This window comes from Vigna angularis, chromosome 8, assembly GCF_016808095.1.
Source record: "Vigna angularis cultivar LongXiaoDou No.4 chromosome 8, ASM1680809v1, whole genome shotgun sequence".
NCBI lineage: Eukaryota > Viridiplantae > Streptophyta > Magnoliopsida > Fabales > Fabaceae > Vigna > Vigna angularis.
The window spans coordinates 3,453,561-3,472,235 of NC_068977.1; the positions used below are offsets into that span (position 1 = coordinate 3,453,561).

At 27.6% G+C, this 18,675-nt stretch overlaps 1 protein-coding gene across 1 annotated transcript; it reads right to left on the minus strand.

The window, feature by feature from the left end:
• Window positions 1-1,122: 1,122 nt before the first annotated feature.
• LOC108344881 (uncharacterized) lies at window positions 1,123-6,020 on the minus strand. Its single transcript, XM_017583412.2, has 9 exons — window positions 5,768-6,020; window positions 5,573-5,673; window positions 4,850-4,951; window positions 3,179-3,283; window positions 2,959-3,063; window positions 2,563-2,701; window positions 2,069-2,184; window positions 1,935-1,991; window positions 1,123-1,607 (listed from the first exon to the last, which is right to left on the minus strand). The coding sequence occupies exons 1-9, from the start codon at window positions 5,910-5,912 to the stop codon at window positions 1,536-1,538; spliced, it is 942 nt and encodes a 313-aa protein (XP_017438901.1). The 5' UTR covers window positions 5,913-6,020; the 3' UTR covers window positions 1,123-1,535.
• Between the last annotated feature and the right edge of the window lie 12,655 nt (window positions 6,021-18,675).

Consider the following 18,675-nt stretch of genomic DNA (forward strand, 5'->3'; position numbering starts at 1 on the left):
AAAAGTTTTTGAAGAATAAAATTGTCGAATTAAAATATGACATAAAAAAAGTTAAGAAAAAAGGTGTATCATTTATATAATGGTATAAATGATAATGATAATCACTAAAAATTAAAGACAGAATTTGGTGTGCAAATGGTTATTCTAATTAGCATGGTGTTTGGATTTGCCATTGCATAGTGTGAAACAAATGAATGCAACTTCAACTGCGAAGAAAGGCTAAATTCAATGAATGAAGTGTTAGTGGGTAAGAGAACTTTATGCGATTTGTTTTGACCATGAGGTTTTTCGTAACAACCCAAGTCTCTTGTTTTGTGTTATATTTTGTAGTTTGATATCTTAATCAAGCTTTTATATGTTTAATATACCAAATGACCATTCAATTAACTATAAATCAAATAGTCAATAGACTATAAGATTATTGAGTTTGGATAATCACTTAACATACTTAATAATCAACCAAACCATCTAGATAAGTCGGTAAACTCGAAATATTACTTAATAAATTATCAGATTATATATCAGATTAGATGATAGACCAAACTACCTATAAACGTTGTTCAACCCAGACGGTCACCTAACAAATCATCTGATCATACATCGTACCAACATTTAACATGATTGGAATTTGGAAACTATTGCCAAAAATATGGGGTGATGATGAACTTATATCTAAAAATGGGATGCACGAGTGGGAGAAGAAGAGAGAAATTGAAAGAAAAAACTGTGATAAGTTAGTGCTATGATGAGAAAAGAAAGAAAATGTTAGAGATCAAATCTAGGTTCTGTTGTGGACCATGAATTTTAAGATTAAAAATTCAGCAAATATTCACACTTGCACATATTGTTTCTCAAACACTTACCAATTTAAACATCGAAGTATTTATGCAAGTATTTCTACCATAACTTGTATCAGTACTGAGTTGTATTAGTACTAAAAGTATATGTTCATATATATTCAAAACTATTTTAGTGTAAAGAGAAAAGGAGGTTATTTTTCTTAAAGAAAGATGAGAAAAGCAGCTTTTGACAGATTACGTTTTTTTCCCGTGATTCTAAAGTTACGTAATTGTTGTGATTACATTGTTTGACGATACATTGTATCATATCATATATGCTCAATTTCAACACACGATCACATACATGATCAATCTCTTACTTTTGTTCAAATTCAAATACCAAAAAGGTTATGGGGGAAAAGGGGTTTTCCTTTTTCGTTTTACAATCACAATCCACTTCTACTATGGCCAACCACTGTTGGTTAATGGAACCTTAAAAAACTACAATTAAGAATGAAATTTCCAGCTGAAGAGGGATCACATATCATAATAGCAAAGAACACAAGGTTCTTATAATTCACCACATTACATGACATAACATGGCCTGTTGCAGGGAACAACATTAGACTGTGTAGTATAACAGCCTTTGAAGAAGTGAGATAGGTGCCAAAAGCTAATCCTGTTGCCACATGAAACAGATAAAATACTGCATCAGCATGTTTTTCAGCTGTAATGCAACTGTGGCATATGAATGTGTCATCTCTTCTTCTGGGACCATGTTGGTCCATAAATCGCCAAGAGCGTGCGGCCAAACCGTCTGTCAGTTATCTGTATGAACTGCATATCATTAAAATCCACATGTATTGCATAGGGGACGGATTCAGTGACACGTAACTTGTTAATTTTCATGTGTTGAATGATCAACTTCAATTTTCTAGAAAAAAAATATAAAACCAACCAGTTAAAAATTGAACAAAGTTAACTAAAGTTACAGAATCCGTTCCTCCGTTCCTTATTGTATAACATAAATTCATAAATGTAGGTCCCATGTTCTGCATCCCATCAGGGTAAAAGAATGTCAAGAAAAAAATAATGGTTGACAATTAGTACATATATAATATGCTATGAAGATGCAGTATTGGTTACTTAAATTACCTTCACAAGGTTTCCACAAGAATCCAGCATGTCAGTTTTCAAAGGATATTCAACTACCTGATTCAGAACATGAAAATTAGTGAGAAGAAGACCAATACAATGACAAATATTGAAAGAATGAAAACAGTGCGCACAATAAACGTGTTCTCTCCAAGCAATGGTGATTCTGATATTTGCCTCATCAGCACCCCATAGTCAACTTGTGTATATGGAGGGGTGACACTAATGTAATCAAATGGGCCACTGTTACCTGCATGTAAACAATTCAAATTTACAGCAGCAGAAGAAATTCCATGTTAATTTGGTCTTAGCTTACTCACTTTGTTGATTGTCAGTGGTGGAAGATGATGACAGAAATATTCATTGCATTTTCTTAAATAAGAGTATGAACACCAGTCAAATAATGAACAAATTCTAAAACTCTTTCTGGTAAATCCTTATTACCAGAAATAAGTCGTAAAAAATAAGTGTACTATTATTGTAAAAAATCTTTGTACTATCAATGCATCCTAATTAAATTCAAAGTATGAGTTATAAATGATTTTGTAACACTATAATTTTGTGTAACCCCCTAATCCCACAACAAAGATATGCATAGAATGGATTTGAAAGGAAAAGATACACATGCCTACAAATTGCTCTGCACGTTCAAAGAATTTTTCCACACGGACAGTGTGTATGACCGAAGCATCAAGGAAACCAGTTTCCTCTAAGTTTGGACGTAAAACATCTGATACAACCCAAGGATCCATCTCAACAAAATGCACCTGATTGATCATATAAACAAGGGACTTCAGCAAAAAGTATTATTTTATTCAGGAAAATGTAAAAACAGATTATTAAAAATCCTTTCGTGCATCTCCCTGAACTTGATGAAAATCTGTTAATATCATTTCAACACAGAAGGCTTAGTCTGTCACTAAGGAGATAGCTCAGAGAATAAGATAAGTGATCATAGTTTTTGCAAAACTCACACTACCTATAGTCATAATGAGTGTAAACTTGTTACTGAAAACATTAATACCTCAGAACATCCTCGGCTAAGCGCTTCAATTCCAACAGAACCTGTGCCACTATACAAATCTAACCACCGACCAGGTCTCAACGCTGCAGGACAGCCACCAGCTGCCTTAGTATTGAAAAATGAAATTATTAGCATAAACAGGAAATCTGCCACAACAGAATTGTACCTAATTACCAAAAAAACAAGTGTGCTGCAGAGGAGACAAACATGAAACTGGTACCTGTAATATATCAAAGGCTGCACCTTTCACCACTTCCATCATGGGGCGTACATCCATGCCCTTTGGTGAGAGTAGCTTCACTCTTCGAGCTGTTCCTCCAAGAACCTATGTGGGGTCCATTTCACATCCAAAATCAGTTATGCCAATAGAAAAGTTAAAAAATTTCACTTTTTTCACAATCAATCATACCCACAACGAAATTGAGTTAGATATGATTTTGCAAAACTAAAAACTAGCCAAACTCCCATTGTTACTGTAGGACTCAGATTTAGTCACCCCCTCTGTTGTTTTGAAATCAACCAACCAGGCTTGTAGTACTGGAAGAAAAGGCCAAGGTTTCATCACTTTCAAATACTATTTGTTATAGGATTTAATATCAGTAAATCAAGGTGATATCCCCTTGAGTTTTGAATGTCTAGAGGCAAGTGAAACTAAAGCACATGACTAATTAACAAAACGCATGAAAACCAATTAAAGAAGACAACAGTTAAATATCGGAACGCACTGCATTAATTGCTGTACAAGTTAACTACTTTAAGCGATAAAGACTTGAACACAACATTCAAAACAAAATAAAACAATAAAATGTTCAAGTGATATAGTTCACAATAAAAAAATAGATGAGGCAGCGTTAAATTTTTAATATCCGAGAGATGAACATACCTAGGCAACAATGGGTGCAAGAAAGAAATGGAGTAAAATTACCATACTATTTTTCAGTATGAGATGAAACATGGCTGATAACCATACCACCAGTCATAACTTTCATTTCCATCCAATAAATAACCAACTTAAGATTTTAAGGAGTGAAGAAGCGAATATGATAGAATCATACTGATATACTCCATAAGCTTGTCTTTATTCTTACTCTTTAAAAATCAAGAATGACTTTCAACGAGGAAAATATGAAGCCTATAAATATGGGAGAGTATTACAACATGAAAGTGATAAAATTCCATTGGAAATATCGTATTGGCTTGTCACTAGTGATATACATATTATCACTGGAGGGAAACGCTCACCCTGTAAACTAGCTTTTGAGGTTGAGTTGGTCCTAAATCTAAAATCTAAAATGGTACAAAAAAAGTCTGTCTAAATGGTTGTTTCAAGTCCTATTGGACTGGTTATTAGACTACTCACAATAGCAGATGTAGTCCAGAATTTCACACTACACTTGAGATGTTTAGTTTCTTGGTGTGATTGAGTCTAATGAAGATCTCACATTGACTAGTAATAAGGTAACAATAGTGTATATAAAAGTGGATGACAATCCACAGCCTATTATCTAGTTTTTCAAGCTGAGGTATGTTCAAACTCAAATTTTAAGAAATTTCATACATCACTATTGTGAAGAATTCAAGTGTGGAGTCAGGAGTTCTATATTGAGTGGAGATAAGTGAAATGATCAATATATAAAGAAAAAGACTCACAAACAAGAAGAGTCCAACATCTATTATTTTAAAACCTTTCGGAATGCAGGAAATTCGTCATACACTAAAGTGAGCTAAGCATGAAAATGGGGTTAAATTAACAATTGTTGAGTGTTGAGCGCATTTTACTTGGAACGCATCACTTACACAGTTTTGTTTACAAAATACAAAGGCCCACTAGCAATTTATTTTCATCATCAATTAGCACTCTAAAATATGCAAGTCCTAAAAATGAGAATACCTGAAGCAACTTATGGGTAGTACGAGGAGGCTTGGGGTCCTCTGGTGGATCCTGTACTTGCTTCCCTCCTCTTCTTTTCAGAGGCTCCTTTCTCCTCTTGGACTAAAAAAATGTTGCATTCAGAAGATTAAAACATAAGGAAAAACACAGTAAAATTTACAAAACACAATTTCAAAAGCCTTTATTAAGATAGCTAACCACTAGTTTCATTCTTGAACTATTGCACTCGCTAAAGTGTCCCTTAAGTAAAGTATTAGAAATTACCTAATTAGTCCCCGAATATTTTTCAAATGGGTCCTTGAGCTTTACTTAAAAATATCAACAATGTTTTGATAAAATTGGGAAATGTTGTGCAAATTCCAATGTACAATATGAACAAGAGTATGTTTAGACTAAAGTTGCAAGAACTAAAAAATATTTTGACTCCAGAAGCAACAAATGCTTTCTCCTCAATTCATATGTTGAAACACGTACTTATGTAACTCTAATCAAACAAGCACTGAATTTTGTTGCTGCCATGGTAAAAGTACATTTGACTTCTCCTAACAGAAACTAAAACATACACTTAGACTTAAGTGATAAATGTTCAATACTTTGAGAATTACTTAAACAATTTGATTGCTTTAAAGACCACTTAAGAGAAATGGCAATATCTTGAGACCAAATTGGCCGTTTATCCTATTGAGATATAATATGGCACATAAATTTTCAAGCATAAAGGACCTTAGAAGACGAGTGAGAAAAGTTCTCATCAGCATCAATATCGTAACCATAGCGCTCAAGCAAGATTTTTTTCTGCTCACTGGCCAACCCATTTTCGGATTCTACAAAATAAAGAAGAAAGACGAGATTCCATTGATCTCAGAACATGAAAATTTAACACTTTCCAAGTGGGTGAAGTGGCAAGAACGAACTTACTACTGTAAGAGACAGAGAGGGGTGAGGAGGAGCGAGTGGTGGATGTGGAGGAGAAGGTGAGAAGAGGAAACGATGGTGGCGAACCGAACTCTGAGTTGGTGTTGAGAAGCAGTGGCGACAGTGTTGGAGGCGACAAAACCGCCATTTTTAATGTTGGAAGAAATAACAAGCAGTGGAGTTTGAGGTAAGGGATTAAACGAAGAGAAAGAGAAAACAGAGATAAGTTTCAGAGAGGTACATGATAATGTTGTTACTGTTTACAACTTAGATGAGTTAAAGAAAAGCTAAAATAATTAAAAATTTAAATATTTATTGAAATATATTAACAACATAAAATCTAATAAAAAAATCTTTAAAATGTGTATTTCAATTACTAATAAACAAAACATTAATTACATAATATGAAAGATTTGTAATAAAGTAAAAGTTGTAAAAGATTTTAAAACCAATTGATTTCTATATTAACTTTTAATATATTTTTCTTATTATTTAAGCTTTAGGACTGGCTCCATAAAAACTTTGATTCATTGTTCTTTAACTTCTATTTTTCTTATTGTATTATTATGGAGAAACGCAAAAATGTTATTCTTATTTTTTAATAATAATGACAATAATAAATTGAAACAAAATTTATAATATTTGTAAATGGTGATGAAAATAAATAATCACACAACATATTTAATGTGATATTGTTTAATTTAATTTGTTAAATTTAAGTACTTTTGAATAATTTGAGCAATGTATAAACTAAATTAAATTTGTGAGAAAGTAAATATTTTTGAATAATTTGAGCAATGTTTTGGCTCCTTGTTGTATCAGTTTGAAGCTCAGTCCGCTCTTTCTCTATCAAATTTTTATCTCAGTTTGGTTTTCTAGCTCTCATTTTGACTGTGTGTGGCTATCAAGGCATGGGAGAGAATAAGAAAATAGGAGAAGAGAAAGAAAAAACTGCCTTGGGCCTGCGTTTGGGCTTTACATCAACAAAGGCCTGCAGCCCGAAAAAAGAGCATGGTTTGTTGATGTCATTGGAAAGATCATACAACGCTATATGCATAGTTTTGTCTTTATGGTTATTAATTTTTAACTATATTTTTTATAGTTAAAAAGTGAGTTGTAAAATAATAGAGTTATTTTTACTATTTTGATTATTTTGACTGTTTTGATTAATTTTGTGTTTTACAATGTTGAAATGTTCAATTTTTTATTAAGTAAAATTGCCTCAACTTTTTTATGTTTTATACATCACCGATAATATTTAAATTTTGATAAAATTAATATATATTTTATATTGTTATTTTGAATGTTATTAATTATCATTATTTTTTATGTTACGTACTTAATAGGGATCAAAACCCTGAAAACGTCAAATATAATCCATTTTTTTTTGTAGTTAAGTATGTTACCATATGCTTTTTCATTATGATATAAGATTTGATTGGTGATTTGAAAATAAAGTCACAAATAGTACCTCTTTACACTAAAATGAAAATATTTAGTGATGAGATCTCATTCGAACATGAAGCATATTATAAAGATTTGAACACAAAATATGTAAATATGTAAAGGGAGACAGATGGAAAAATAAAGAAGTTAGAAAATGGACAATGATAAATATATAATGGAAAATTCCTTTTGAAAAAATGAGACTCCTTTGTTTTAAATACGTTGGAATTGAAAAAAATACAAAAAAAAATTGAAGACTATTTGAAAATTTAAAATATCACATAATTCGTAGATTATATATATATTGAATAAAATCTTCTTAAAGAAACATCTTTTAAATTATTTTACAAGTATTTAGGATGTTTTATAATAAAGTGATTAAGTATTATAAACTAACTTCAACTACTTATTATATGCATGCCTAATTACCTAATCATTGCATTATTGCATACATATACAAGAGCAAGAATAGTTTGTCTCTCCTATAATTAGTTACATGGATTTTCTTATACACTTTTTGGTTAGCTTCTTGAATATGTCTTATGATCCTATGAATGGAAAACTTCTTCCTTGTATTTTGTAGAGTATATATGAATTATTTAATTTTGTATCTTGATATTCTTAACTTATATTCTTACCTTAACCATTTGATTTTCATTCTACTTTTTCATTTATTGTGTGTTTTGTCTAATTCAGACATATATGTTAGTGTTCTTAGTTGAGTTGTTTGGTTTAATTTTTTCTTAGAATTGACATATCTATGAAGTCTTAAAACATAATACGGTAAAAGAGAAAAAGAGACAAATCTCAAACATTCTTATTTACATAAGAAAATAAGTGAAATCATAGTAATAAAGTAAAGTTCAAATCAAATTATTATACAATTTAGAACGATATTTAATCCATAACTTAAGTATAAAATTATAAAAATAGGTATCACTTTATTTCAAAATAGACAAATTCAGTATAATAAAATTAGTTAATTTTAAGTAATAGTATTATATTTTTAATTAAATAAAATAACAAAATTATGACAATATATTAAAATTAAAATAAAAGATCCATTAGTTATAATTTACCTTAATACAAATATATATATATATATATATATATATAATTATTGTGATATATTTATAATCTAAAGAAATAATGTGTGGTGCTTTGGTTGATGGTTGAGAATTAATGTGTGAAATAAAATAAAATAAAAACATGTTTTTTTACATTGTTTCTTGTGTTATTCTGTACCTTTGTTTTTGTTCATTTCAAAATTAAATTATAACCTTTAATAATATTTAATGGTTTATATATTCCATCATAATACCCTATAACTCACATAATGTAGAGTATAAAATTAATACCAAACATGTTTTTAGTTTTACGCGATACAATATTAGAATTTATTTTTATCTTAAATTTTGATATATTTTGATAAAAAATATAAAAAAAAATTAATATTAAAATAACACTAAAATTGAAATAAAACCTTAAAAATAATATGACAAATAAAGACCACAAAAAACATAAATTTAAATCTCGTATTACAAATTCATATTAAAGATAACCTAAAATACCATAACATCATATTAATGATGAATTAAGACATCATAATGTCATATCAAACTCGGTATCCACATCATAGTGCCAAACCCTAATGAATAAATTGTTAGGTATTAAATAAATAGCCATAATTGATGTATCCACTACATATTTATAGAAAAACAAAATTGTATGGTGGTAATTTTGGTTGAATCAGCTACAGTCACACTCACATAATAATGTTTGGTTAAGTGCTATATTTAAGAGAATATTAGGCAGAAATAAATGTATACCATCAATGGAAACCACATTCCTCAAATAAATACCACCAAAATGAAAAAAAAAAGCCAAAAAACTCCAAAAGAAATAATCAGAAAAAAAAATTCCATTTTTACTTTCCATGATTTGAGGTAAGTAATGTCAAAAGTGACAGATAAGATATTTCAGATAATAATTCCAATTTCAGCTTGATTAGATATTTGAAACACCAATTATGAAAAGTGATTGAGAAATCATTAAAGTGGTGAATCATCCACAGAAATAATTCAACTATTGTTATCTTTACAATATAATAATATAAAAATGAAACTGAGTTCCTGTGATTTGAATAAGTAATGATAAAAAATAAAAAGGAAAAGGAAAAAGGCGTTGAGAAAAAATAATAATAATAGTATGATTGAGATGTGAAACAAAATGTTGCTAAATTTTAAAAATTTTGGATAAATTATAATATTTATATCATTGATGTTTAACTCTCAACTTGTTCTTTAAATAAATTCGGGCGAAACAAAATTTTAAGAAAATGAAATTTTAAGAATGTGTTTATTTCAGTGAAAAACATCAAACAACAAAAAACTTTCACAGAGATAGTTAATTTCAGTAACTTTAAATCTTTCTTTCATTTAGAAAACTTTATGATAAAATAATTATTTATTCAAAAACATTAGATTATAATATTTAATCTTTTAATTTATTTTTAATTAAGGATTTAAGCTTAAGAAATTTAACATAATTTTATGTTACAATTTCAAAAAAGAATAAAAAATAATAACAAAATAGGACCCAAAGTGAATTCCGATACCTATGTTACATACTAAGATTGTTTGTGCAAATTTTATTATTGTTATGTATAAATAATTTAGAAATGGTAATAATTTGGGGATAATTGCTCCTCTCTTGGGTAAGAAAAATTGTGTAGTTGGATTTTAATTATAATTATTTTTCTTTTGGAGATATTCAAAGTTAGTACAATATACACAAGTTCGTATTTTTTATTTTGGAGAATTTGATATATATTTAACTGAGACGTAGAGTTATGAAATATTATAATCATATAATTGTATATTATATAAGTATCGAATATAAAGAATGATATAGTTATCAGATATTAGAAGTCGTATAATTATTAAATATAAGAGACCATATAATTATAAAAATAAAAAATTATAAATAAATTTTATATTTATTGAAAAAAACAATTTAGCTCATGGTCAAACATGAGTAATCATGAAACACAAAGTTCAAGGATTATATCTGAATAATCATAAGTGCTTAAAGTATACAAATTTGTGAATAATTGTGTTGATTTTTTAATTGATATATTATTAGAAGTGATAAGTCTTAAAATGAATTTTAAGTCTAACTCAATCCCACATAATCATAATAAGATTTGTATTTCACTTTTATATATATATATATATATATATATATATATATATATATATATATATATATATATATATATATTATATACTTTGGTCTTGTTTACGTAAGACTTTTAATATTTATATCTCTTGATTTTTGTCTAAGAATCGAACATCCTAGTTATGATTTTATTTCCTTTCCCCTTATCCTTATACATCTATCTATTTTGGTTTTGGATTGTGCAAAATACCAAAAACATAGCTTGTGTTTTGTGGCAGCATCTTCACTATTGTTAGGAAAATTATTCAAATGCAATTTTCAAACATGTTCATCATTGTTTTTTCCCTTTGTTGTTGACGCTCTTTGCATAAAGAAACTTAGAAACACAAGTCACCTGTGATAACAGCTAATAATTACAGCTTATAAATGGAAATTTCATATTGAAGAGTGAATGGAAAGAGAAAAAAAATCTATTATTTTTTACTCAAAAAAAGAAAACTCGTACAAAATATTTTTTAATTTAAAAAAAACTGCTTTTGTTGGAAAAGAGTTACTGAGGAATCTTTTAGTTTTTAATATATAAGAAAGGGACATTAGTGGTTAATGATTAGTGTGAGGAAGTTGAAGAGATGATTAAGGAAAAGCAAGAAGCAAAAAAGATAGAAAAACAAGTTTGTGAAAAAGTGACTAAGAAAATTGTCGACATTTATGTGACTTATACATAGCAGATAAGATACTTTAATGTTTATGTGGCTAAGAATCAAATTGTTAACATTATTCATTTTAATTCAACAACCTTTCAATGCTTATCTACAACTATTGAAAAATCACTTTTTTTAAAAGTAAATCACTAAAATGTCATTCATAAAAATCTATTTTCTAAAAGTAAGCCTCTAAAAGTATACATTCCCCAAATTAATTTCATTTTGGGTTGGTAGCTAAATCAATTTTGTAATGTGAGATGTTTTGAGGGAGGGACAAAAGACAGGACAAAAAAAAATAGTAGTAGTTAAGGATAATTGATAAGATATAATTGGACGTGTGTTGTGGTTAAACTAGACTTAAAATTTTATATTATATATTAATTTGATATCAAAATAATTTAAAGTTTACTATAATATAAAAAGTGTTGATTGTTGACTCTGTTATATTACATGTTATTTTCATATTCATGTATATGTTTCGATTTCATATAAATTAAAAATAAAAAACCAATTTATATTATATAAATAACAAGTGTAAATCCTAATTTTAAATTAGTTTTTTAAAATTGAGTTAAAACCTTATTATATTTGAAACCTTATCTACCTAAAAGTAATTTAGTATTTTAATGTGTAAATGAAAAAAGTTATATTAGGATAAATGTAACTCTTTTCTAAAAACAAAATAAATGAAGTATTAAAGAAAGAAGGTGGTATTCACTATAAATATTTTAATTTAAATATAGAGTATAATTGATTTTAGTAAGTAAAAGTAATTTCTAATTTTACTTTTTTATAATTAATTTGATTATTATTATAATAGAATAGTATATTATGGTGTTTTATTTTTTAATATTTTTTCCATTTTTATAATAAAAAATTATATGGATATATTTACCCTAAATGTTAATTCATTTCACGTTTTAGGTTATTATCCTAAGATCTCCTATCACTCTCACTACATAATTCATTTTACTTACATGAGTATGAATGCTTATTAGAATGTCAAGATATCTCTTTGCTTGAATCCACACATCAATACATACAATAAAGAAAACACAACAATAAGATTTTTTTCATGGAATTTCTTTTAATTTCATCAACTCATATATTTAATATCACATTTTCAACATCAATTATGTCCACCATTATAATCACGAAAAATAATAATATCAAACATTAGAACCTCCAAAAGTAGTTAAAAATATAGTAAATAGTGTATCAAAACACATAGAAGAACGTGTGCTCTACCGTAACAAGGCGCACTCAATGTTGGAACTTACAAGCTGGTTTTGTGGGGTTGAGTTAGGCTTAAACCCACTTTCTAATACTCAACACTAAAGCTCACAAGGACTACTATCAAGGAAACGCTTAGTGGAACAGACTAATGCTCAGTGGAACAAACTAACGCTCAGTGGAACAGACTGACACTCAACCTTGGAAACCCCTAGAGCTCTCTAATTTGAGAACACTCAACAATGAAAGCAACGGTCAACATTAAGGTCACTTGAGCTCTCTAACTTTAGCGTGTTTAGTGGCAGAAACTACCACTGAATGTCTTGTCATGAAAATGCCCCTGACTTTGGGATTTTAAAGCTTACGCTCAACGCCACTATACTATCACTCAACGCCACATTAGCATAAACCAAAAATATCATAATTTTAAGTTGTTCAACTATACTAATTGCGTACTCTTCACTTTTATAAAAAAATTAAATGGTTTAAGACATTTTTAACTAGTACTAATTGATCCAATTGTTAAGTCTAACACTCTTTTATTCAACAATACATAAAATCAACAATTAACATCAATACAAACAAATCATAACACTCTTAAAATTTTCGATCAATTTTAATATTTAACATGTCGAACTAAGTTGTTATAACATAACATATTCATCAATACTAAATTAACAAAGAATTTACTTAGTTCAACTTCATATTAAAATAATTTCACAACACATAATCTCATAAGCAACCATATATACAACAAAAATCTTAGCCTTCCTCACCGGTTAAACATCTCAAACAATTTTAGATTCTCAAAACACTTCTATCTCTACAAGATGCTCTATATCTACACATAAAAATATTATAAAAATGATCAAAACATACTATTATGATCATTGATAAACGATGACTCATATTGATGACTTAAACGATACATGCAACCAAAAGATGACTACATTCAAGAACAAAACAAATTGGACGGAGAGAAAATAACAGAAAACTAACTTATACGAATGGAGAAATTAATTGGTCTAGTTGTAAGGATTATTCATACCATCTCATATCTTCAATAAAAGAAAAGTTACACAGCTTTAACTTTAGAAAAGAATTTATAAAAAGATTATATGTTTTAAAATAATAAAACTAGTTTATAACAAAACTATTTATATTAACTTTTTTAATATCAAAATAATTAAGTCTTACTATTTTTAAATCAGTTTTAACTTTAAAATATCGTTTTCTAGATTATAATTTTTACTCGGTTAAAAAAAACAAAATTTGTTCTATTTTAGAAAACACATAAGATTTTTAAAACAAATCACGTAAACAAAATTATTAATTTTTAGATATAATAATTTGATAATTATAATTACTTTCTAATATTTTAAATTATAAATATTATTTTTTAAAAGCCAAACACCTCGAAATTTATAAATAACATAACAAAAATCAATTCATTTTTAATTTAAATTGTTATTTTATTTTATTTAACCGAATTATTTGATGTACATTTTGAATGCGATTTGTATCGTACTCAGTGGACGAATGATTAACATTCAACACCGTTCGGTCCATCCACTCAGGTCAAAGATTGGGCTGCAATTGGGCCAACGTTTAAGCTATTGTTGGGCCTACAATCCAGCAGATGATAAAATAATCAAAGAAGGGTGTTGCTCCCTCCACCACCCCAAGTGCTCCTGCACCTCCCCACTATTTTCATTTATTCCAAAAATACTCTACACCTCCCCACTATTTTCTTTTATTCCAAAAATACCCTACACCTTCCCACTATCCTCAACAATCTTTTTCTTTCTCTCTCTGCATTAATGGAACATTTATATTCTCAACAATCTTTCTCTTTCTCTCTCTGCATTAATGGAGCATTTACATGGCTCAGATTTGAACTTGTGATATATTGCAAAATGTAAAATAACTTGAATATTATTTACATGACTCAAATAACTTGAATAAAGTATTTAATTTATTAGATAAATAATATAAAAATATTATTAAATACTTAAAATATAAAAGAAAAGTTATTTGTTAAAGATTTGTAATTTATTTAGTTATTTCGTTATTATAAAGTTAGTATATAATAATAATAATATATTATTATTTACTATTAATATTATTATGTTTATTATTTTGTATTTGTATCTAACTTTTAAGTTTATAAAGTGGAAGTGGTAGAAGCACTAATATTGAAGTTTCTCTGAATTTTATATTTTGCAATATATCACAAGTTCAAATCTGAGCCATATGAATGCTCCATTAATGCAGAGAAAGATTATTGAGGATAATGGGGAGGTGTAGGGTATTTTTGGAATAAAAGAAAATAGTGAGGATGTGTAGAGTATTTTTGGAATAAAAGAAAATAGTGGGGAGGTGCATGAGCACTTGGGGTGGTGGAGGGAGCAACACTCATCAAAGAATATCTAATTAAAGATATTGATAAGCAGGTTATAAACAACCAACCGGATTTTCAGATAATCTGTTTATATTTTATTGGGCTTGTATCAGTTCAGGATCCATGAGGTAAATTATACACACGCCTAACTTAATGACTTTTCAAACGTTTTCTATTCCAAGATTAGTATCTAAAAATCAAATTTAAATAAATAAGATGTGCATTTATTCAATTTATTCATTTAGTACGAAAACATAACTTAGAATTTAGGTTTAATACCCAATTTTGTCCCCAGTTTGGTTCGGAAATCTCAATTTAGTCCCTCGTTAGAAAAGTAATTGTAATGGATCCTTACTTGTAAATTTGTGAGTCAAGTTAGTCCATTCCGTTAAATATAAGTAAACAGAGTTAATGGGATGATGATGTGGCAGTAATTAGTGGTTAGGTGTCAAAATACAATTGTATGTGTGCTTACGTGGTGTTAGGGCAGCTGTTACAGAAATTAGATTTTATTAGAAATTGGGGATAAATTGATTTAGGGGTGATTTGTAACATATTAGGGCATTTTGGTTTATGCGAAAGAAGACAGAGGCAGTGATAACGAGAACGCTTCCGAAGCCGAAGTGGATAAAGGACATGGATAAGTAGGTAGAGCAAATAATCCTTCCTTTGTTTTCTAAACCTAGAATTTACATTGGTATTGTAACGCCCCGACAACTTACAGGAAATATTGACTGCCCCCACACATCAACATGAGGCTTTCCAATGTGCTTTGTCCTCACTCGCACACTTTCTAGTGAAACTTCCCAGAAGGTCACCCATCTCTAAATTACTCCAAGCTAGGCACGCTTAACAATGGAGTTCTTATGGGTTAGGCTCTAGATCCTCTCATTCTGGTATATGTTCGATTCATCCATGTGTCCCTTTCACTGGAAGCCTGCCAGGAGCCGCTCCTTGTTTGTGCCCCTTGCATTTCGTGCCTCTTGCACCGGCGATCACTCACCGCCCTCGTTAGTGTCCGATGTCACAAGTATTTTGTAAAGATGAATATGAGGAAGAGTTAATAAATAATTTATGTAAATTTGAAAGTAAAATTATTATTATTTTCCTTTTAAGAAATTGGAAATGAAAATAATAGATTTAAAGTAAAATTCGTGAATGATTTGATTTACGTAATATATAAAAAATTAATGAATATGTAAAAAACTTATTAAATTATCTTTGATAATAATTGTAATATAAAATAATTTTTGAATGAGTGAAAATTACTTTTTAAAAATTGTAATTCAATAAATTTTAAAAAAAATTATAGTGATAATAAATAAAAAATACATCTCAGTGGATATATTTTGACAGACATTAATATAATTTTAAGTTATATTTTTTTATTCTTAAATAATGAATGAACGAACTCTCAAATCTACTCCCGCCATCACCTTGGGATGACTGCAAACGAACACAAAAACTAAAGTCAATCTACGCTTTCTATTACCTGTCAACAGTAAATGATTATTTTAAGTATAAATATAAAAAATAGATTAATGGAACAGATGGAACGTAATCATAAGATAGCGATATTTTAAAAGTAAATTTAATTTATTTTTCAGAATTCTATAGTCTAATATTTTTCTTTACTTCTAAATTGTTCATAATATATGCTTATAAGATTTTTTTTTCTTTAATTTAATTCACATTTTAACACTTACGTAAATATTGGCATGATACTATTTTTTAGGAATGGAAGTAAAATGTTGAAATTGCCAAAATTTTTTGAAATTGATAAAGTAATGTAATTAAAAAATATATACACTAATAAGTTCATAATCTTATAAAGAAGAGTATAAATGAAATTATGAAAAATTGAATGAAAAAGATAAAATAAATCGAAAGAAAAAGTAAGAGGGAAAGACCGTTTGGAAAATTGATTTGTCCTTTTGTTCCCAAAGAGAACAATTCTTTTATGCTGTTTCATTTGGTACATTGAAGAAAATAAAAGGAAGATTTTAAAGGTTAATAAATTGTATAAATTAAAATAAAGTTATTCTAAATTAAATAAAATATCATTTGTTTATTATAATTTTTTGAAATTGATGCCTCATTTTTTGGTTCAACTATTCAAACATTTTTAATATTAGATAAGAAAAATAACGACAGATTATTTTTTCCCCTCTATTTTGTTTAAAATAAAGTTAAAATGAAAATGGTGAAAGAGGATTTATAATTTAGAAAACATAATCTAGATTATTTAACTAGTTTTTTATATTTCTCTACTTTAATTTTAAAATGCATTCATTTAAATAATTAAAAAACGTAATATTCGTGCTTTATAGTTTTCTACTATAATTTAAAAATTACTGATTTAAATATATTAAAAACTTAGATTAAATAATTTGTAGTCTCTCAACTTAAACAAGAATTTTAAATTTGTTCCTTTTTAAAATTTAATACATTTTAGCATTTAAGTTTTAAAAATAAATTAATATAGTACTTTTTAATTTAATAATTAACTTTTTTACAGATGAATTTCATTTTCATATATCCAAAAAATAAAAAACATATTTAATGCTAAGAAATTTAATACATTTAAAAAATAAATAAAACAATAGTTAAACCTAAAACTAAAATAAATAAGAAGTAGATTAGGAAGATGAACACGTGGAAACAGTATCCGATGTCGGAAACTCTGACATAAATGTCTGCACGTCACTTCCCAATAAACGCAAGCACACGCTTTCTTTCTTCTTTTACTTCTTCTTTTTTTTCCGAAAATTTGACCACAATTTATTTTTCATATTTTTATTTTATCTTTCTGTGTAAACGTTTTGACCACAATTTCGTTCTTTACTTTCATCCACGTCTTGAATTTATTTAATATTTCATCAATTAAATACTATAAAAATATGTGTAAACTAGATTGTGTAAAAGGTAGAACGAATTAATGTAGTCAATATCGTACATGTGGAAAACAAATGATACTGTAGATAGATAAATAAATTAAAATAAAATTGATTTTTTAAATTTTATAGAAGACTTGTTAGTGATATAATATGTCATTTTTAATTTAATCCTTATACTAATAGTTTTACTATTATTCTTATCTTGAAAGTTCTTACAAAAATTTAATTAAGTTAAAGATGATAACACGAAATTTTTTATTGTTAAATTGATATTTTTAAGCTTAAACGATAAAACTTATTATAAATAGTATAATATTATATGAAGATGGTAGTTTAGTAATTTCAACTTTTCAACAATTGAATAGATTCACATGGTATATATATATATATATATATATATATATATATATAAGAAACACAGACATGTGGCATGCAGGAATAATGGTAGGATCAAATAGAGAATATACTTTTCGGTTATAAGGATAATAAATTTTTTAATTAAGAAATAAGGTTGAAAATACTTTATACTTTTAAACACTAAATTCACTATCTATGAAAAAAATAATTTCATTGAACTTGGTAGATTTTTAACTAAATAAATTTTATCTTAACAAATATAAGAAAATAGTATTTCAAATCAATATTTTTATTTATCATTATTTGGTATCCTAAATTGGTTCACTTAACTAGAGATTTTTATGATCGAATAGGAATCTTAAAAAGAAAAAAAAACGATTTATTTTGTAAACCAAAATGCAGTTCGTATAATCTTTAAAAAATTTATCTACAGTTCATAATAATCTTAAATTATATTAAAATTTTCTTTATTGTGAATCTAATGTATCATTCATATGAGTTAAACTAAATAGTATCCAATAATATCTATATTTGAATTAGGTATAGACAATATTAAAATTGATTTAATAAAAGTTATAAACTGTTCTTCCTAATGGGTATATAAAAATTTAAAAATTCAAGGTATTGATTACTTTTTTATAAATGTCACGTCTCATTTATTACTGTGCTGAATCACCTCTCTGCTTCCATTAA